The sequence below is a fragment of the Cupressus sempervirens genome, chromosome 7 (genome assembly GCF_028749045.1).
Source record: "Cupressus sempervirens isolate cs-2001-9-10 chromosome 7, ASM2874904v1, whole genome shotgun sequence".
NCBI lineage: Eukaryota > Viridiplantae > Streptophyta > Pinopsida > Cupressales > Cupressaceae > Cupressus > Cupressus sempervirens.
Window position 1 is genome coordinate 885336904 of NC_143124.1, and position 22014 is coordinate 885358917.

The 22014-nt window shown below is 39.0% G+C and overlaps 2 protein-coding genes across 2 annotated transcripts in view; both read left to right on the forward strand.

The window, feature by feature from the left end:
• The window catches only part of LOC149550329 (protein SEEDLING PLASTID DEVELOPMENT 1-like), a 215964-nt gene that overhangs the window by 152679 nt on the left and 41271 nt on the right, over positions 1-22014 (forward strand). The gene's annotated exons all lie outside the window — the stretch shown is intronic.
• On the forward strand, positions 15077-18697 carry LOC149550330 (uncharacterized). Its single transcript, XM_089795070.1, has 7 exons — positions 15077-16205; positions 16345-16577; positions 16693-16842; positions 16984-17115; positions 17317-17384; positions 17522-17927; positions 18062-18697. The coding sequence occupies exons 1-7, from the start codon at positions 15532-15534 to the stop codon at positions 18253-18255; spliced, it is 1857 nt and encodes a 618-aa protein (XP_089651196.1). The 5' UTR covers positions 15077-15531; the 3' UTR covers positions 18256-18697.

Consider the following 22014-nt stretch of genomic DNA (forward strand, 5'->3'; position numbering starts at 1 on the left):
AATACTACTGGCTCAGCCTGCACAACATCTGTAACCCCTTCTACCTGTGAAGATGATGCAGATAAACCATTTCCTGAAGATGTGCTAATGTCTCCTTGTATCGAATCAGTATGTCTGTTAAACTCCTCATACAAGTTTCTGCCTGTCATAGGGAAGGTACGATCCTTAGGCCTATCAAAATGTTCAGTCAGTCTCTCCTCAGACTCCACATATGAGGTAATGTGTGCATGACCCATAGTAACCATACCATGATGCCACCACTTGTGTGCTAACCCATCCAGATGAATTGCTGCATACTTAATAGCTTCTTCCTCAGGCATAGGGTGCAATTGAAAGTATGTGTCAAGCTTTTGAACCCAAGCTCTTGCTGTAGACTTCCCCGAGCCATCATAATATGGTAACTGAAGTTTCCCTACTTTCTTCCGTAGCTCATAGCTCTGGTTCCTGTCATGTCCACGTGGCATATGCTTCATCCGCACATCCATATACTCCCTAAAGGTAATTGCAGCAGTAAAATCTGGACCTCCGGCTTCCCAGTCTCTCCTCAACTGGTCCTGTATATCAGTGATCTGAGGCTCAGGTACAGGCTGCTCTGGAGCTCTAGGAGGAAATGTGGGAATCATGGGCCTCGAACTCACTGTCCTAGCTTGCTGGGATGCATGACCAAAATTGTTCCCAATTTGTTCACCTCCATTATGTGTCCCATCCTGATTATTCCCATTCTGATTGTTACCATTTTGATTATTACCATTCTGATTATTTCCTCCACCTATGTTAGCGGTCAACCCCATTTGACGAGCCATCATCTGCATCATAAGCTCCAATCTCTGACTCTGTTCCTGTGTCCTCTGCTCTGCTGATCGCTGTCCCTGTGCTAAGGTGTTCAATAACTGTAAGAATCTTTCCTTTCCCTGATCTGGACCGGCCTTCATTTTGTCAAACATTTTTCTCTCTATCTGGCTGTTCCAAAATCCCTATAAGACCTCCACAGGATGGCAGGACTTATAGCTCTGATACCACTGTAATGACCCTTACTATTAAGGCCACTAAAACCCTCAAATTGAACTGAGACAATTTGTCAAACACTTGGCATGTAACTGAATAGAGCTGCGAATAGGGCTAATTGTTGTGCAATGAAACCACAAAGTACAATGCCAGTATCGAAATGTAATGTAATGAACAATAACAGTACCATTAACAATATTCAGAATATGGAAACTCTCAGATTTGATACTTTCAGAATATAAGGACTGTGGTGTCTAATACATATGCATATGAATATAGATTGATGACAACATATAAACCTTCATATTCAATCCTATCAATGCATGCAAATCTGATTACAACTGATTATAATGGACTGAGCTGTGCATCTACATTAATGACTGATTTTACAATATCAGATTTAGGGGACTGTCACAACTATGCACTTCTAATACATCAAACCCTTGACAATGCAATGCTATGACATGACAATAACCCAGTTCAGATTATATGATAGATGACTGGTTTACAACAGCAACTAATAACTGGAGATAACCAACAATGCAATGACAGTGCTGACTGTTCAACTATTTGTATGCAACACCTTTGACAATCAAAAAACTCAATATGTGCACCTAGTATTGCTGCTGGAGATGTCTGATGTAAACCGCTGCCAAAGACACTAAATCCTCCACAAACTGCCCCCAAACGAACCCCGAAATTGCTGCTGCTGATTCTACTGGCAAGGCCGTACCCAAGCCAGCATGTACGGCCCCTATATAAAAATAATGCTGGGGTTTTGGGACCCCCAAATGCAAGGAATATGGGCGCCTAGGGTTAGGTAGTAACCCTACCAAACCATAAAAAAATAACTCCAAGGGGTTGAGAAGATATGAGCAATTATGTGGTTCCAAACCCTGATTTGACAATTCTGAAAATGCACAAATTTTGTCTTCAAACCCCTGCCAAACGCTTCACCAATGCTAGGGTAAATCTGAAACCCTTATTCCAACCAAAATAAACCCTTCAAACAATTTCTCAATGAAGTTCCAATGAGATGGCTGAATACCAACTCCAATTATGCAACCCTTCAGTAGATATTTCACTACCTGAGTTATGCCAATCTAGGGGAGTGATTCGTTCCCAAAGATCGAATAGTATTTGCAGACCCAAGAGACTACAAATTGCTCCACAATGGAAGAAGTAGAAGAAATCTCAAATCCAAGCATGTCCAAATGAGAGGCCCAACCCTCTATTTATTCACTTTTTCTAAGAAGTTGCTAGAACTTCTAGAAACATCCTTTATAAAACCTCATTATGATGCACTTTTTATAATAAAGTAATTTTATAAAATAAAAAGTGCAACTCAACTTAAAATTATAACATGTAGGTCCCGATAACACATAATAATGAAATATAACCTCTTAACACTTCTTCAAGAGCAAAATATGACCATATGATCCGCAGAATTGACTCTCTCTCCACACCATTTGCCTACGAGAGTCGAGGATAGGCAAATCCGACACTCTACACAAGGTCAGCCAAAAATGGGGACATTACATCCCACAAGATGGCATGACCTATGCCTCTGATACCACTAAAATGTTCTTTGTTGGATTTGATAAGAATTATTGGTTTTGAACTAAGAGCAATTTTGTCAAACAGTTGTCATGTAAACAAGTCCTTAAGAAAACTTACTACTGTCGTGCCGCTATGCTGATTGCTCACATAAATGATATGAAATGACTCTTACAAACTTATGAATAGATGTCTTCAATAAGTGCTAGATGGTGCTTCAAAATCACCATATTGTAATCATGAGTTATAATCGGACTAATTAACCAACAACAGATTTGCAATATGCAAATGACAAGTTTCTGAGTTCAGATATATTAAAGAACATACAGAGATCTAGTTGCAAGCTGTGTAGAGAACATATAGACCCGTTTGTAGTGTGAATATTAATATGGGAGTATGAACCTGCTTTGAATGTTCTCCCAGTGCACACATTCAGCTGTTGTAACTTTAGGTGCTGTCTATCATCTGTATTCTGCCAATCGATTGTACTTACTCACCTCTATCCTCACTCTAGCATCCATTGCGGTTTATTTATGTTTGGTATGTGACCCGGCAGAATGATAATGGCGTCTCTAGTATTCTGTGAATATATCCGACTCACTGCTACTACGTATGCCGTCACCCTATAGATAACCCAACTCTGCAAGTTATCATTGCTGTGACCCTTGACCTATTACTCCTGGTGAGATGGTCACGTGAATAGGTTCTGTGACGAGAGTTGAGGGCAGTCCAATTCCCTCCTAGCTACTATGCATTTAGTGCTACAACCTGATGCTAGATGATGCGGTTACAACTGATTGAAGAGGAAAATGCACTTATATATGAGGTTATGATCTTCTGCCATGGAATGATTGATGTCCCTCTTAGCCTTCCAAACTCCAACTATTCAGATAGCGTCCTGTATGTGGTGCCAACTCTACGAACTTTAATCACCTTCCTACCCTAGAGCTATAATCTCTTGATACGAATGAATCCTTCCAGCTTTTAATTCTAAAATACCATGTGAGTACCAGTTTTGTGTTCAGACTCACCTTCTTTAAGGGTTTTGTCCTTAGGAAAAATTCAATCACATCTAAGCTACCATTAGGCTTTTGTAGAAATATCATATATTCATTTTGTTAATCCCAAGGAAAAAAGCTTTCTTAAATACCTTTGAAGTGTGGAGAGATACAAACCTTTTAGCAATGTGAGTTAAAAGACTATTTCATCTTTTAGTCACTTGAGTCATTTTGTCCTAAAGTGACTTCAAATAATAAAGTACTTTATATTTCAATCCAATAAAATAAAGTGACTAAAACCTTAGGATTTCCCATTTAAATCTCCTCAACTGAAACGCAAGCTTCTGTGACTTGCTAGCATCCTAAATCATATGCCATTAGCCTATCCAGATGGAATGATAGACCAACTAGGCGCCGATAAGGCTAGCGCGAAGGAGGAGACTTTACAATTACTGAGCACGTTTTTGGCATCTATATCTTTTAATCCTCATCAATATCCACTACCTGCAAGATTGAAAGAGTCAAGTTAGTTATTTGTGGATTTAGATTTGGAGAAGTGGTCTTCAAATCTATTAATCCTCCACATTTAACTCTTTGGGCTCCAAGTAAGTTGAAGTTTTCAATCTTTGGTATTTCATTGCATATTTTGGTTCATTTTGTATATTTGTCCAAAGATATGCTATGTATTTTGCAAATCTTCCTTAAATAAGATGAAACCTTACATTTTGCAAGTGTTTGGAATTTTCCCAAATTCCAAATTTGAGATTGCATAGGAAAGCAACTTGTTTTTTTGACATTGTTGAGTCAAAAAGGAAAAGTATGTTTTTTGCTTTGCGCATAGTTTTGCTGCTTGTTTATTTGTTGTTTTGATTCCTTTTTTCAGAAAGGTTAAGGATTCTTTCCCAAGAATGCAAGAGCATATCTCACCTTTTCACTTTCCACCTTTCGACGGAAATGTATCACACATGCTAAAGCACATTGCATGTCATCTGTAAATATGGTATCAGGATGTATGTCATCGGTATCGGCCGACAGGGTGTGTATTGGGATGTATGTCGTCGGTATCGGGAAGGTTGTATCGGGAAGGTTCTTATTATGTAGCTGACATTTTGTATGTAGCCGACGGACACCTTCGGGAAGGTTCCTCGAGATGTATATATACCCCCTTTAGGATCATTGTAATCATCAGATATCAGAAGCATAATGTAATATCTTTGGCGTATGCAAATAATATAAAAAGTTTTGCTGTTCTCATCTATTGTCTGTATGCATTGATTTCTTTACCTAGTACAGTAAATATTTGGTGCCGTTGCCCTATGAACTTGGAAGGAGGGAGAAATGAAGATTAATGCCAAATCAACTTAACAAAGATCGAAATAAGGTAAAGGGGAAAGATGGAATACGTACTACGCAAGAAAATTTAATTTTGGCACAACAAGCCGAACTCAGGAGGTTCTAGAAGATTGCTGACAGACACAAAAGTATGGAAGAATTGTTGGAGACTTGACAGCGGGTGGAGTTGGTGGAAGAAGCAAGGGAGGAGTTTTTGAATTTGTATTCGCCAAGGGAAGAGAATCTAGATGGAAGAGAACCAACTCGCATGGCTTGGAGTGCCGAGGGAGCAAGAGCATGGAGTGCACTCTTAGTCCACAATACACTTCCAGAACGGACATATTCGCTTAACGGAGACCCTTCACCAAAAAGCATAGTTGCTGGGATACAAATCGTTGGTGTCGAGATACCAAGCGTCAGTGTCGGGACCCTTCACCAAAAAGCACAGTTGCCGGGATACAAACCGTTGGTGTCGGGATACCAAGCGTCAGTTTCGGGATACCAAGCGTCGGTGTCGGGATGGCAGGACCAAAGGAGAAGTTGCCTAAATTTGATGGTGATGGAGCAGTTGATCCCATCCGACATTGTAAAACATGCGAAACGATTTGGAGGGCGAATGGCATAACAAATACGAACGAATGGGTCTGGCAGTTTTCGGCTACCCTATGAGGTGTTGCAATTGATTGGTTTGCCGATGCAGATACCCAGAACTTAACCACTTGGGACAACCTTAAGGAGGAGTTTACGGCCAAGTTTCAACTACTCCGCGACGACAATGAAATCGTAGCAGAGATATACAATACAAAACAGGGGAAGCATTAAATAGTCTGAGTCTACTCCAAGAAGTTGAAGGATTTGATCAATAAAATGGAGAATAAGCCGGCTGATGGGTTGCAGAAAAGATGGTTCATTGAAAGCCTACACCCGAAGCTGCAAAAGAAGATGAAGATCATGCCGCCATTGTCATACACTGAAGCGTACACTCGGGCAATGAACCTGGAAAGTGAGCAGAAGACGAAGAAGAAAAGCAGTTCATTTGATTCAAATGATGCATCTTCACACGAGGAGAGCAATGATGACGAAAAGGACAAGAAGGAGGTTCGCGCCTTTCAAAAGGATATGATTCAGATGATGAAAGAATTCAAGAACATGCAAAAGGAGACCAAGGGAAACGAGCTATGGTGCATCAAGTTTAAGAAAGAAGGCCATACGAAGGGATCCTAGCTGAAAGACCAATTTTGCGAGATTTGCCAGATCATGGGACATTCGACAAAGGAATGCCCTTTCAACTTGAAAAGAAGAGCACCGCAACAAGTGTTCCTGACATAGGAGGCGTCCGCATTAGGAGGGAGCGGGAACACCAGTATGGAGGGTGCCACGTCGGGAGGATACAAAAATAATTGGTGAGGTCAAAACAACATCAAGGGCAACAACAATAATGGTAGCAGGAGTCGAATTCAGTACGATGCGAATGACTGACCCATAGTTCAATACAGGGCATGTAATTTGTGGGGCCACTTTGTCCGTGACTGTACAACGGCGAACACACTGAAATTGTTATGCAGATGGTGCGGACTTGGCGATCATGAAGATGCTAAGTGCTTGAAGTCGAGAGTAAATTTGATCATCGTCGAGACAAATGAAGAAGAGGTTTTGGCCATCACACAGAAGCAAGCGAAGGTGTACCCCGATCCGACGGAAGAAAGAAGAGACTGGAGGAAGCGCGGCTAGAGATCCAGAAAGCAACGCAGGCAGAAAAAGCACACTTGAAGGACACTACTGGTACCTCCGCACGAAATTGCGTAGAACAAAACATTGTATGACAAATATTAAAAACCGAGGTACCTATCAAAATAAATGATCTGCTGCTCACTATGGCTCAACTCCGTACGACACTCATAGACATTGCTCCAATTGCTAAGTTACTAGCAGAGCAAGGACGGGAGAAAGAAGGTGGCGCAAGTGCAGAAGATCCGATGTTGCTAGCCCTCTCATCTGGACGCCATCCGGCAGTTGTGGAAATGAGAATTCTTGGGACTGTGTTGACGGACATGATTGTGGATGGAGGGTCCGGTGTCAGTGTGTTACCAGAGGACACTTGGAAAAGGTTGGGACAGCCGACATTGTGGCCACCTACATTCCAACTGCTAACGGTCGATTAGCATGAGGTCAAACCGTTGGGAGTCCTCACGGCACAACAAGTGACAGTTGGAACACAACCGTTCTTGCTCGACTTCGTCGTCGTTCCGCTGAAGAGGAGAAGGTACGACACTATTTTGGGCCGTGGATGGCTAGTGCAAGCAAAGGTTAAGCACAACTAGAAAAAGAATACTCTATCACTGGAGCACGGAGGCAAAAGATTCATAATTGATTTGTATACGCAAATGGTAGGTGAGGAGGCAACATCGTTAGACTCAGAAGGTGAAAGCAAGAATGATGACGAGGGGAAGAAGATAATGGAACCTAATAAGGAGGGAGTATTGAGACTGGAGGGAGGGTCGGGTGAGGACGATCTAGAGTCGTTGAATGACCTTTTCCACTGGTAGATGGAGGATTATGAGCTCTTTCCGAGCTGTAATATGTTAAAGGTCGACGAAGGTAAGAAAGAAGGAAATGAATGTTTGCAGGAATATAGAGAGGCAGAAGAAGGAAAGGTAGTTACGACTGAAGCTGAAGAGAACACACAGTACAAACCTACAAAAAGGAAAGATTCCACCGTACGATTGCGCAGAAAGGAAATGTTACGTCGAACCACGGATATAACAGAAAGGTGCCGACAGCAAGGAAGACACATCATACGGTCTGCACAGGAAACAAAGAGTAAGGGTTTAATAAAAGTTGTAGCAGTAGGGGGTGGAGGTGTTATTGACGGCAAGAAGGGGCAGCTGACAGAGTCCATGGTACCGAGCTTCAGGAACAAACTGGGCGATATGAAAAACCGGATGGAGAGATCATGTACCTTAAATAAACTTGATGAGTGATGATTGTAAGCACAAGGGGCCATGGAGGTGACATAGAACAGGTGCAAAGCATGGCGTGATAGACACTTGAAATTGAACAAGTTCCAACCGGGATAGTTGGTGTTGAAGTATGACGGACGGAACGAGATCAAACTAGGCAAGTTTCAAGTGAAATGGGTCGGGCCGTACTAGATTCGAGAAGTGGGTGATAACAAAGTAATAAAACTATGGATGCGAAACAAAAAGGAAGTGGCCGACACAGTGAATAGGTTGAAGTTGAATGTCTACCATGAAAGGAATAATGCACCTCCTTGGACGAACAACTGAGAAAAGAACGATTGTATATATGTAAATATTGTACATATGTTAGATAAGTAAGGACAAAGTAACAAAGAGAGAGAGAGAGAGAGAGAGAGAGAGAGAGAGAGAGAGAGAGAGAGAGAGAGAGAGAGAGAGAGAGAGAGAGAGTACTGTACGACACCTCCATCGTATGACATGAAGGGTGTTCCAACAAGCATGATCCGTATGACCTTTTGCAGGTGAAGAGGCATAAGGAATAAGGAATATAGAGTTCTCCATTTGTCTAAGGCAGCGTACGACGCTCAGATAGTTCCTGGAGGCAGTGGTTCTGAAGGCATTTCTAAAGCCCATCGTACGACAGATAGAAGGCAGGTTAAATTCACTGTACGACTTGATACCGTACGGCATTTGTTGCATCACCAATACTTGTTTGGCGGCTAGGCAGACACCGTACGGATGCACGAGGAAGTACGAAGGTTGCTTGTGATCACTGTACGGTTGGAGCACTCTATCACCGTAAGTGACCGTACGGCGTTTTGGGCCTAAGTCATGAACACTATATGGCATGAAGATAAGACACTGTACGATAGGAAGATAAGACACCGTACGACATGCAAAGTATATGATCGTACGGCATGAAGGTGTCATCGTACAACATGCAAAGTATATCACCGAACGACATTAGAGGGTATCACTGTACGACATTTGGAGGTTTAACTTCATGTTGTTGGCGTACGGATTCGGGATATCTGAGGTGTTCGTACGAAGAGTTTATGGGAGGATATTTGGTGCTTTTGTACAACAATCTTGTCAAAGGACCACCGTACAACTTCTTCTAATAGCCTTATATTCGTATGAACATTTCAGTCAAGGATCAGTGAAAGTGTGGCTTCTCTTGGTGCCATACGTTTGAAGCAGTTAGAAGAGAAGGGCAGAATGAAGAGAGAAAGGAGGTTTTCTAAAAAAACAAAAAGATGACAGATTGAAACAGTTTGGAATACATCTTGATACTGTATTTACTAACGACATTGCGTTCATTTCTCAATATATGTAATTACATTCCAAGAGAAATTACATGTAATCTTGTTTTCCATCCTCAATTACATATAATTCCATCCTTCATATGCATTTACAAATAAATCAATTTCCCTAACCCACTTACATGAATCTCATCTTTCGAGCTTAATTACATGATTACATGTCAATCACTTCACATGTAATTACATTTGGAGAATCCGACTTTGGTAGAAGGTCACTTTTTAAAACCAAAGTCGCCATTTGCACACATCCATATGCATCTCAACTTGAATTCTTGGTCATCCCAACAAAAACCCATGATTGCCCACATGCAACCCATTCTTCCAAGTCCAACTTTGGCCCTTTCCATCCCAATACATATGCTTTCCGATTCATTTCTAGCCATCATGTGTTCCATAAGTGTCTAATCCATACTTCAAACACTCATCCCTCATGTATTCGTCATTGTAGCTCAAATCCAAAGGTTTTCGTGGATCAAAGCTCATTGGAAGATGTTTTCATCTTCATGTTGCAACACACTCTTCAAGATATATTGGAACTTCTTCAAAGAACAAATACATTCTATCGAGAAGATATGCTTTGATCCTCAAGAAGCAGTAATTCATTTGGTCTCCATTTTCCCAATAGCTGTTCGAGAACTTGAGTTTGTGTGGGGAATATGCCAAGCACGTTGCTTCAAAAAAAGAGAGTTAAAGGTGCTGATGGAAAGTTGTTCTAAGTTTACATTTGTACACCATCGAGAAGGTTTTCAAAGTGTCAGAGATTCCAAAATGTGTCAATCTACAAAGGAGAATTCATGACAACTTGAATGAGAAAAGCTTGATCACATCAAGCTTTCAAATGACAAGTAGAAACTCATCAAAGAGGATGCAGTGGTGCAGAATACAGGAACCCCCAATCCTGCAAGCATTGCCAAGTACAAGGCCCTTAGAACAATCCCTAGGATTGTTTCAATTCTCTTCCATCGTCTTCCTTTTTAAGTTTTCATGTTTATAGTTGGAGAGAATGAATTGCATGAAAATATGTTATTACGTATAATTCGATTGCATATCCTTATGACATGTAATCCAATAATTTCTCTCACCTAGTTTGACCGGGTCAAAGTTGTTTGAGTTGCTCTGACTTTCTCCTCCACTTATTTCTCAACTCCTTTGCCTATATAAACAATTGCCCTCTCATTGTATAAATAATCTTTTATTGTATGAAAGAGAGCTTTGGAAAAATTGTGTAAGCATAATATTGATTGTGTAGTACTATTTTGAAAGAAAAGAGAATACAAAGAAACAATTGGAGCTGAACTTTGATTGAGTGCAATTGTGACTTGTGCAAGTTGGAAGCTCTGACTGTGATTTGCATTTGTTATCTTTAATTCATGTGTTTTTGTGTTCTTGATAATTGAGTATAAAGAGTTAGGAAGCAATTGGAGCTAAAGCTTTGACTGCGAGCGGTTGTGGTGATACATAGACTAGGAGCATTGATTGCAGCTGGTATGTCCTCCTTAATTCACAAAAATAGTTAGAATTCTTTACTTTTGGAAGTCTTTGTGCCCCAATAGTGAAGGTTATTTTTATACCATAGATTAAGATCAAACTTAGAGCCAAACAGGGACGCTCTCAACTAGCCCTTGACTTAGTGTTGGTTTTTCAGTATCGCCATTTACAACCTTTGATAGAAGTGTAGTTTGAGGTTTCATCTTGTCCATTACTCACTCTGCGGGTAAGTGGACTCTTTTCAAAAAGTTAAGAGGAAAGAATATTGGTAATACTCTTTCAAATCTCTCAACTTCTTGGTTACCTTGAGTTGATTTGAGAAATGGTGAGGAGGGGAAGCCTTTCCTTTAATGTAGGAGAGATTTATTCTCATATGCTATGGCTGGTCTACCTATTTTGTGATTGGATATGACCAAATTGTTGGTTGCAAACAATCCACCCAACACATCCAATCCTATATCTCTTGCTACGTCTACATTCTCTTATCTATTAGGCTATTATTGTAATATAGATATAACAGTACCTTGGCGTTTAGGAACTTGTATGTCTTTCATCTTTAGTCAATTTTAGGAAGTTTTCTTTCTATTCATTAAGTTGTTAGGTAAGTTTAGATCTGGTGTTTGCTCATTTAAAGAGTTTTCCTCTCCTTCGTTAAATATTGAAGTTTAATCAATTATCATTTCATGGCATTAGAGTAGAGGTGGGTTTTTGGCAAGTTTTTCCAATAAAATTCATGGTTTAATTACCTAGATTTTTTTTGCCTTTTTTATAAAATAAAAATTGTGGGGCTTTTTGGATAGATATTTATATAGAATAAAATTTATGGTTTTCCTGAAATTTTAGGAGGAAAATCTCAGAAGATTTTTGAGGGCCTTTTGTTTGATTTTTTGCTTCAATAAAATTGATTTCTTCAGTAGATGTGTTTATTTATCAGTTTTTCGCTCCACCAAAATTGCGATTTTATGTTTTTAGTGATTTTTAAAGAACATAAATCATGGCTTTTGCAGTTTTTTTTTGATTCGCAAGTTTTTTGCAGTTTTTTCACAAAAAACATGGGTCCAGTTTTTGGTGCGATGAAACGTTTTCTTGTTCATGCACTGGGTTGTTGGAATGCCTCAGTACCACACGACAATGGTTTACATGACTAGTGGAGGGTTTTACATGAGTTTTTTCCCAAAATGAAAATAATGATTTGTTTGATTTAAAAGGGTGTTTTGTTGTTTTCTTAGAAAAACTTAATTTCTTTGTCATGGGTTTGTTGGTTTTTTAATTATTTTTTGGTGGGTTCTATGGTTTGTCCCTAAATGAAGGTTTTTGTCACAGCTTTTAAAAAAACATGTCTTACCCTCTTTACAAAATGTTTGAATGATTTTTTATAGAATTGTGTTTCTTGTAGATTGTTTTGGGTCTCACTTAAGGCTTCTTGAGCAAATGATGTTCATACAAATGTACCAGAGTTTTTCACAAAATTTTGCATGATCTCAGCATTGCATTGAGGGTTTGATAATTTTTTCCAAAAAAATCATGGTGTCACTTAATAGTAGTTTCTTTCAATGATTTTTGGAAAAAATGTGGTTTCAAATATCGAAGTTGCTTGGAAAGGTGATCAATCTTGATCCTTGGAAAATGGGGGGGATGGCTGTGTTACTCAACATCATGTTGGAAGGCACTCAACTTGTTCTTGGCTATGTACAAAATTTCTGCAAAATGCGGTTTGCTGATTAGAACTCAAACCAGGGAGTCTTAGCAGTAGGCTTATGTCGGAGATCATTCTAAAGAGGACTTAACCTTATATGCATTTGTGGTTAAATGACCTGCAGATTATGTCAAGTTTTCCGTAGGTTAATTAGAAGGATGAAAATATAGATATAATTGTTGTCTTTGTTGGTGTTTTGAAACTTCCTTTAATATTTTTCGTCATTAGTTAGTTTGAGGAAGTTTTCTTTCTATTATTTAAATTGTTCAGTTAGTAATTTATCATCATTTACTAGTAACTAAGTGTTTTGAACACTTAAAGCATGTGATGTCTTCCTAACTTTTTAAACTGTTCTAGACTTCTCCAAGCACTTCAACTTGGAGTGTGATGCATCAAGAGATGGAGTTGGTGTATTTTGATGTAGGAGAAACATCATCTAGCTTGTGAGACTCAGAAAATCAGAGAGGCAGAGAAGGGCAACTCCATTCCTAAAGTAGAGATGTTGGCCATTATGCATGCATTAGCCAAATTCAGGTCATATTTAGTGGGGGGCAAATTTTTCATTAAAAAGGATCATAACAACATAAAAAATTTCATGAACTAGAAGGGCCTCAATGATAGGCAACAAAAGTGGCTTGGCAAGCTACAGGCAGATGATCTTGACATCAAGTATGTGTTGGGGAAGAAAAATGTAGTTGTTGACACACTTTCTAGGAGGCCACATTTATGTTTTTTGGTTGAGATATTTTCTGATCAGATGAAGTTGATTTTAGTAGAATATGCTAAGAATCCATGGGCAACAAGAATCATAGAGGGCATAATACACGATGACAGGTCCATTGGATTTAATGACTTGATTATCTATAAGGACAATTTGTTTAGAGCCTTCTTCTTAGCTTAAGATAAAGATATTGAGGACTTTCCATTATGCAGCCATGGCTGCACAATGGCAGACGATTTTGACTCATGGGTTTTCATAGGAGATTTGAGAAAAGATCTACATACTTAATTATACAATTGCTGAATTTGACCAAGAAAGGTGCTTTTTCTGGAGCGAGACTCAAAAAGATTTTGACAGGACTCAAAGGAATAATGACTTCTTTTTTGATGCTAGCTATTCCTGATTTCTCTCTTCCAATTAGATAGTGATGCTTTGAGGTAAGGTATTGGCACTGTCATCATGCAATATAAGCATCCAATAACTTTTGAGAGTCAAAAGCTTAAGGGGTCAAAAAATAATTATTCTCTTTATGAGAAAGAAATGCTAGCTGTTTTATGCATACTCTAACCGAGATTTCTCAATAACTAGTTTGTAGAAGATCAATTGTCAGGATTGGCCATAATGGTCTAATTGGTTTATATATCAAACATATATAATTAGTAGACAATAAAAGTGGTTTAGCAAGATACAATATAAGTGAGTTCTATATGGGATTCAATTCTCGTATGCATTTGATTATGTCCTGTTCCACCACTCATTGCATGGTGTTACAAAAGGTCCTAAATGTTAAGGGGTCACAAGGGGACTGTATAGCTCCCCTACAATAGCCAAAGGCTGTAATTGGTTGAGATAGAGAAAGCATCATCTGTAGGACATTTGTTTTGGTGCATTTGTATTGTATGGCATGCTTGCTTTCTATTCTGCATGCTGTGGAAGGGTGAATGAAGTTTTCTTAGAGCAGACATCGCATTTTGTGTCAAAATTATGTTTAACCCATGTCTGACTGGCAATCTTAGCCTCTGAAGATTAATTGGCCTGCAGCTAAACAGATTATTCATCATATATAGGCAACAAAGACATGGCCTTGGTTATTGTTGGAATATGAAATTTTGATGTGTTGGATTCTTTAACGTATATGATGTTGTCTGTGATGATGATAGAATATGTATCCTAGGGTACACAAGGCACATGGGCTAAGCTGCTATTGCATATTGTAGTAAGAAACTGGGAACAGTGGTTAATTTATCTCTAAAAGGTTTGAGTACATGGCTGCTTGGGTTGCTTCTTGTAAGATTGGATTTGGTGGCATATTTTGGATGATCTTTGGTGTTCACAAATTGCCTCCACTCTTTTGCATTGATAGTCAAAGTGCTATCAAGATTAGTGAGAATCCTTTGGAAGTGAAGTATTAGACGTTTGACATCTTCATCGAGCCTCTTGGTTGGCTTAAGTTTGAAATTTTTGCAGGCAGCTTGGTGTTTCTTCAAAGAACTCTCTAGCCATAGGGGGTTTGTTGGCTTTTTCTCTGAAGACGTTGGTCTTAGCCTCTTAAGAATTATATGTGTGTTGTACTAGGCTTATGCATCTATTTTTATAGCAATGTCCCGTTCAATTTCAAACCAGAATATAAAATTGCAACAAATGGAATTAAAAAACACAAAATAACAATTAACACTCAATACTTATACTGGGATAAACCCTCCTCTTGAGGGAAACAACGCAGCCCACAAAAATGATGATTCCTTTATTTTGATATCAAAACCAGTACACCAGTTCTTGCTTATGATTGAAGTCTTCAACACTTTCAATCAATAAGCCGAAATCACCGAAATCGCGATAAGATTCATGGCTCCCAATTTTTTTGGAATCGGAAATCGCTGGTGGCGATTTTTTCTTGTGAATCGCCTGAATCGCCAAAATCGGCGATTCATGGCAAAAATCGCCAAAATCGCCATCGTGAATCTCCAGAAATCGGTCGCGGCAGCAAGGATAGAAAGTTCAATTTTTTAAAAAAACCACATGTTTTATTTGCTTTCTAAGTTGACTTTCCTCTTTGTTATAACCCTAAAGAGCCTTCTATTTGCTTAGTATGAGTAGAAGAGAGGAAGAGTGAGAGAGAAGAAGAGAAAAGAGAATCCATAGGTTTCCAACCGGCAAGAAGGAAGAGCACCAAAGAGATCAGAAGTCCATTTGGGGAGGCCATAAATTGCATTGGGAGCATTAAGGAGTCAATATCAACACTCCTCAACTCATTTGCAAGAGGTAAGTGTTGGTTTTTTTTTTGCATGTTAGTGTAGTATGCATTTTTTGTTAAATTTTTTTAGTGTTCATTTGCAAATCTTGAATGTTTTTTATTTTTAGTTTTACTAAATTGCAAACTAGGGTTTGTTGTTTTGTAGTTTTTGTTTATTAGTTGCAAACTTTGATTTTTTACATGAATTTTTTTATTGCAGCAGCCCTTTGCTTTCATTTTCCAATTTCCACAATGGGTAAAAAAGATGAATGCTGGAAATATAATGAAGAGTTTCCTGGGAGAACCAAATATCAAACAAAATGTATATTTTGCAAAGAAAAAATAAATTCGGGAGGTATCTATAGATTGAAATACCACATTGCTGGCATACCTGGCCATGATGTCACAGTTTGCACTCAACAAACCGCTGAGGCAAAATGCTCTTGTTTAGTGGCATTAGAAAAAATTGAACAAGACAAGTTGACTAAGAAAATGCAACTTGAAGGGTTAAGAGGTATTGGCTCCCGTGCTCCCACATCCGCAACCGCATCTACATCTGCAAGTGCATCTGCATCAGCTTCCGCATCCGTAGGTTGTGTTGGGGAGGGTTCTTCTAGGCCTCCTTTTCATCCTAGTGCTAGTGCTCATGTGAGTGTTAGTGGTAGTCGGTCTCATATTGAGACAGAGTCCAACACCAACCTATTGCGGCCTAGAGTGCGGAAAAGCAGAATGGATAGTTACTTTGTGCCCCGCACTACTCCTGGCTCCCAACCCACGCTTGAGGGCATGGGTTTGAACAAGGAGATTCATGATGCTGCCAGAAAAGAGATTTGCAAATTCTGGTACTTTTGCAACATTCCATTTATTGCAGCCAGGTAATGGATTCTTTTTTCTTTGTTATCTTCAAAGTTAAAGTTAAAAGTAAAAGTAAAACTTTAATTATATCTACTTGTTTTATGATTTTAGTTTTTGACATCTAAATTTCTAATCAATATCATTATCTATTTGTGACAGGACTCCTTATTGGCAGAACATGATAGATGCAGTTGCCATTTGTGGTCCGGGGTTTAAAGCCCCAATTGAGGCTGAGTTGAGTGGATACCTCCTGGAGGAAATGGTTGAGGATATGAGGCATGAGCTTGAGGACAACCGAAAGGAGTGGATCGAAAAGGGTTGCACCATCATGACTGATGGTTGGACAGATAGGAGGGGAAGAACACTCCTCAATTTTCTTGTATCCTGTGGAGGTGATTGATCATTCTACTTTCCTACATACATAATTTTGAATCGTGATTGACTATTTCAAATTTTGATTTGTTGATTGCTAATAGTAATTATAATTCGTTGTTTTGTTACTTGTAGGATATACCATGTTCCTCAAATCCATTGATGCTTCTGCTCATGTAAAAAACGCCACATACTTATGTGAGGTTATTGAGGAAGTTATAGCAGAGGTGGGGGAACATGTGGTGCAAGTGGTGACGGATAATGCAGCAAGTTATGTTGCTGCAGGTAAACTTTTAACTTTTTAAGTTTTGAAAATAAATTTATTTGAATTTTGAACTTTTTCTAATTCTAACTTAGAATTTCTAAGTTTCCTAAGTTCTAACATGTTTGAAATTTGAATTTCTAATTATCTTAAAATTGTTGTAGGCAAACTTTTGATGGAGAGGCACCCCACCATATTTTGGTCCCCTTGTGCAACACACTGCCTTGACCTCATGTTGGAGGAAATTGGCAAACTTGAGTGGGTCAAGTCATGTGTGGAAAGGGCAAAAAACATATGTAAGTTTATTTATAATCATTCATTTGTCCTTAGCACAATGAGGAAGTACACAAGAGACAAAGAGTTAGCTCGTCCAGGGATCACGAGGTTTGCCTCGAATTTCATCACCTTGCAGTCCTTGTTGACATCAAGGGATGATTTGAGGAGCATGTTTGTTGGGCGGGAGTGGATTTCATCTTCCTATGCTACGACCACTGCAGGGATAGATGTGGTGGATTGCATATTTGATGATGATGGTTTTTGGAAACCTGCTAGAGAAATACTTAAGGTAATTTTATTGCAATTTAACATTTAATATTTTACAGTTTACTATGCTAATTGTTTAATGATTTAGTTTTACCTTATATTATTGAATTATTCTATGTTTAAGTTTTGACTCAAATTTTTGTTTTACTTTATATGTAGGCCACTGAGCCTCTTGTATCTCTCCTACGAACTGCTGATGGGGAGAAGCCCTCTATGGGCTACATATATGAGGGCATGGATAGGGCCAAGGAGGCCATTAGAGCTCAGTATGCAGGAGTGCAGGAGAAGTATGCCCCTATTTGGGACATCATTGATAGGAGATGGCAGAATCAGCTCCACAGACCCATCCATGCAGCAGCTTACTTTTTGAATTCGGCATTTCGTTTCCGTCCTGACTTCAAGGCGGATGAGGAGGTTCTCACCGGATTATATACAGTGATCCAGAGGTTGAGTACTGATGAGGATAGCAGTGCTGCAATTATTGAGCTTGATAAGTTCAATAATAAAGAAGGGCCACTTTTCTCTAGCAGGGTAGCCATAGATGCTCGGGAAACAATACAGCCAGGTAAAAATTAAATAATATATTCAATGTTCATGAATCCAGATTCTAAACTTAAAGTTGATTATGTAATTTTAGAGTTAACTTGTAATTTGTAATTTGTAAATGAGACTAATTATTTTTATTTTCCCTTATTTCAGATAGATGGTGGCAAATGTTTGGGGCCACAACCCCAAAACTTCAAAAAATTGCCATTCGTATTCTGAGTCAGCCAAGCAGCGCTTCTGGATGTGAGCGCAGTTGGTCCATGTTCGAGCACATCCACTCGAAGAGGAGAAACAGGTTGACAGTGCAGAGGTTGAATGATCTTCGTTCATTACAACCTCCGTCTTAGGATCAGACAGATTTTGGGCACTGACTCCTCTCCGATCATTCTGGAGGAGATTGATCCAGAATCAGAGTGGCTCACAGAGGTTGTAGATCCAGTCTTCACTGAGGAAGACCGTGCGTGGATTGACCAGGTGGATATAGCACGTTCTTCAGGCATTGGTAGACGCACACGTGCACGCACAGACACAGGCCCTAGCGACATTCGTGAGCCCATCTTATATGCGGGAGATATGGCTCGACAGTCCTCTAGGACCTACATTAGACGCCTTGCTACTAGGCAGACTGGATACTCAGAGGCTGAGGCTGAGGCTGTAGCCGAGCTTGAGGATGATGATGACTATGAGCCTGAGGCTTGAGCTGGAGCCTTGTTTTTATATTTTGTTTACAGATATTGATACTGAATCATTGATAGACATATGTTTCAAAGTTTCAAACTTTCATGGATCTTTATCTTAGATTCTTACATAAATTTATGATTTGATGTCTTATGGATCATCTTACATACATTCTATGATTTAAATCATTATGATCATTTGATTTCTATTTACTTCAGCTAGCCTACAATTTACATTTTAGAATCTTAGATAACATAGTTACGTATGTGATGGATTTTATGGTTCATGTTTATGTATGTTAAGTTTTAACTTCTATTTGATGATGTTATAGTGTGCTTAAGTTATATTCAATAAAGGGTGCATGAAATAAGTTTTAAATTGTTAAAATCTTTAAATTTAAAGGGTTTTTTCAAATTTGCCGATTCATCGCCGATTCATTGCCGATTCATTGCCGATTCACGATTCGATTCGGCCTTGCCGATTCCGATCCGATTCCGATTCACGTTTCTTTGATCCATAATAATAGAAAAGAGAGTGTTCTTCAAGAAGAAAGCTATGCTTTTGTCAGAAGTCTCATGAAGATTTTTGAGATGTGCCCATATCGCGGCAACTGTCTTGTTGGATGGATTTTGAGAGAGTTGATTATCAGCTATGGATAATTTTAGAAGCATCACGCCTCCTGATTATTCATATCCCATGTATCTTGATTAGTACTAGGGGCGGTCAGACGCTTTATAACACCTAGAACAATTTGATTGGTATTCCGATATTCAAAAATTGCTATTACATAACTTGTCTTTTGGATTTGATTGTGTGTGCTTTTTTACCATCAACATTTCGGATCATACTACATTATCCATCATCAGGATGAGAAAGTGCAGGAGTAGAGATGATGGATCATGTAGTATGATCCGAAACGTTGATGGTAAAAAAGCGCACACAATCAAATCCAGAAGACAAGTTATGTACAAATGGATTGTGGAATTCTGATAATGTTAAATTGCTATTATCCGTTGCTTCTAAGTGCCATAATTACGACTATTGAATTTTGAATTGCTCTTAAGTAGAATATTAGTCCATGATGCTATAGTACGTTTTTCAATGAAAACACATGAAAATTTGTGAATGCACATTCTTCGAGGCAAAAAGCGGAAGACCCAAAAAATTTGAAGGGGTACCTAGAAGAGAGCTCGATAAACCTAGAAAGAATATGTTGCCAATTTTTGGATTTGCTAGCATGAAAATTGAGGCACTCAAAAAAATTGGACGGCAATCCAGTTGAGCTCTCAATAAACCCACCAAAAATTTGTAATCAGTATTTTTTTCCAAGCCCAAATATTAGGGTTTCAAAGAAAACCCTAGTTGGCAGCAATAGAGGCAAAAAGTTACAGGAAAATGGCTGATTTGTTTCCTAGGGCACGACTACAGGCAAAGATGACAGATTTTATGTCACAAATGACAGATCTTCCAGCTTATAGAAGCACAAAAGTGGCAAAAACATCTGCAAAAAAAGTCATAAAAAAAAAAAAATACACCCTTGTTTAGGTTCCGAATGTGAGCTGATTTGTTGAGTTGAAGTCAAGTTTGTAGACGTCAGTAGAGGCTGCAGATTGATTTTTCAGACAAGAGAAGCCGATTTTTCTAGACAAAGAAATTGCTATTTTGCAATTCACGATTTTCAAAAAAATGCCCAAGAAAAAAATGTGATTTTTTCCAGGCAATTGCAGATATTTGTCTCTGAAACCCTTGCCAAAAGTAGGTATTAGGTGTTTACCATACGGGTAAATTAAAACAATGCATACAGACAATGGAACACGAACAGTAGAACTCTTTAGATTATTCGCATATGCCAGAACATTACATTATGCTTCATAAGATCTATGATCAATGATAGAAGATTTACAATGATCTTAGATGGGATATAAATACTATCCGCCGAACCTTCCCGAAGGAGTCTGTCGGCCACAAATATTATGTCCGCTAGAAACTATTTACTCGTCGGCTACAAAAACACCGACGACAATCACTCTGTTGGCTACAAAAACACCGCCGACAATCATCCCGTCGGCTACAAAAACACCGATGACAATCCAATCAGCTGACACCATCCCCCCCAAAAAGAAAAGTCGTCTCCGGACGACAATTACAAAATATCTGAAACAAATTAACAAACAAAATACATTAACAGAGTGACTACAACAAGAGAAATCTGTTTTTGTCACATCACTTCCACATTCATCCCGTTACATCTGTAGCCTCTGCTAACACAATACTGTCTCTTCAATGAAGCTGACCTTGATAGCCACCTGTGCTGCTTTCTTTGTTTTCAATTCCTCGGTACCCTGAGCCAAGTGTCGCTGCACTGCCTCCAACTGGATGATTAGCTCCTCTCGAGCTCTCTACGCATCCACCAAGACAGCCTCCCGGCCAACACCTACTCCCAGTGCCTCTGGTACACAGACCCTCCATGATTGCAGCAGCTTCAAGTCTTCTCAATTGGTCACACTTCACGACTGATATCCGCAACACCCTCGGCGGGGTCATGGGGCAGCACTTCGGAACCCACACAAAACTGCATGGAACACACTGTTTTTACCATTTTTTGCCGATTCTACACTCTTTCTGGCAACCACTGATGCTTCCCCTTCCCTTTGGCATCATCTGCTACTCATTCCGAACAACTTGAATCTGTCATCGTTTTTTTTTTTTTTTTTCTTTATTTAAACTATCAAACTAAATTCAATTCATGTTACAGGGCATCTGTACAACCCGAGATTTGAACCTAGGTGACAGGCGGGAATACTGACCACTATACTACAACGAAACATGAATAGTAGAACTCTTTAGATTATTCGCATATGCCAAAACATTACATTATGCTTCATAAGATCTATGATCAATGATAGAAGATTTACAATGATCTCAGACGGGATATAAATACTATCCGCCGAACCTTCTCAAAGGAGTCTGTTGGCCACAAATATTATGTCTGCTACAAACTATTTACCCGTCGGCTACAAAAACACCGACAACAATCACTTTGTCGGCTACAAAAACACCGCCGACAATCATCCTGTCGGCTACAGAAACACTGACGACAATCCAGTCGGCTGACATTAGGTAGTAGGTAAAACCAGGAAAAGATTAATTTCAAAAATTAAAAACCAAAAATTTCAATACGAAATTATTTTCGAAAAACATTCAACTATGCTTTGAGACCATATTACGAAGTAATTGGTAAAATACTTGTTTGTTATTAACATAGAGTGGGAGGTCTATATATACAAAAGAATAAAGTGACGTTTCCTTGGGAAATGTTCGTAAAGAATAGAAACATTCTATTCTATCTAAAATAAAGCTAAAGAAAGGTGATAGATAATTACAGGCTAACTAATATTATAAACATTCTAATATTTACAATAGATTAC

What these genes read in the sequence shown, in the direction of transcription:
- LOC149550330 (XM_089795070.1), top strand. Translation starts at nt 15,532, where the DNA reads ATGAATTTTTTTATTGCAGCAGCCCTTTGCTTTCATTTTCCAATTTCC. An exon ending in ATTCCATTTATTGCAGCCAG is followed by an intron (nt 16,206 to 16,344) that starts GTAATGGATTCT and finishes TATTTGTGACAG; the next exon opens with GACTCCTTATTGGCAGAACA. An exon ending in TTTTCTTGTATCCTGTGGAG is followed by an intron (nt 16,578 to 16,692) that starts GTGATTGATCAT and finishes TGTTACTTGTAG; the next exon opens with GATATACCATGTTCCTCAAA.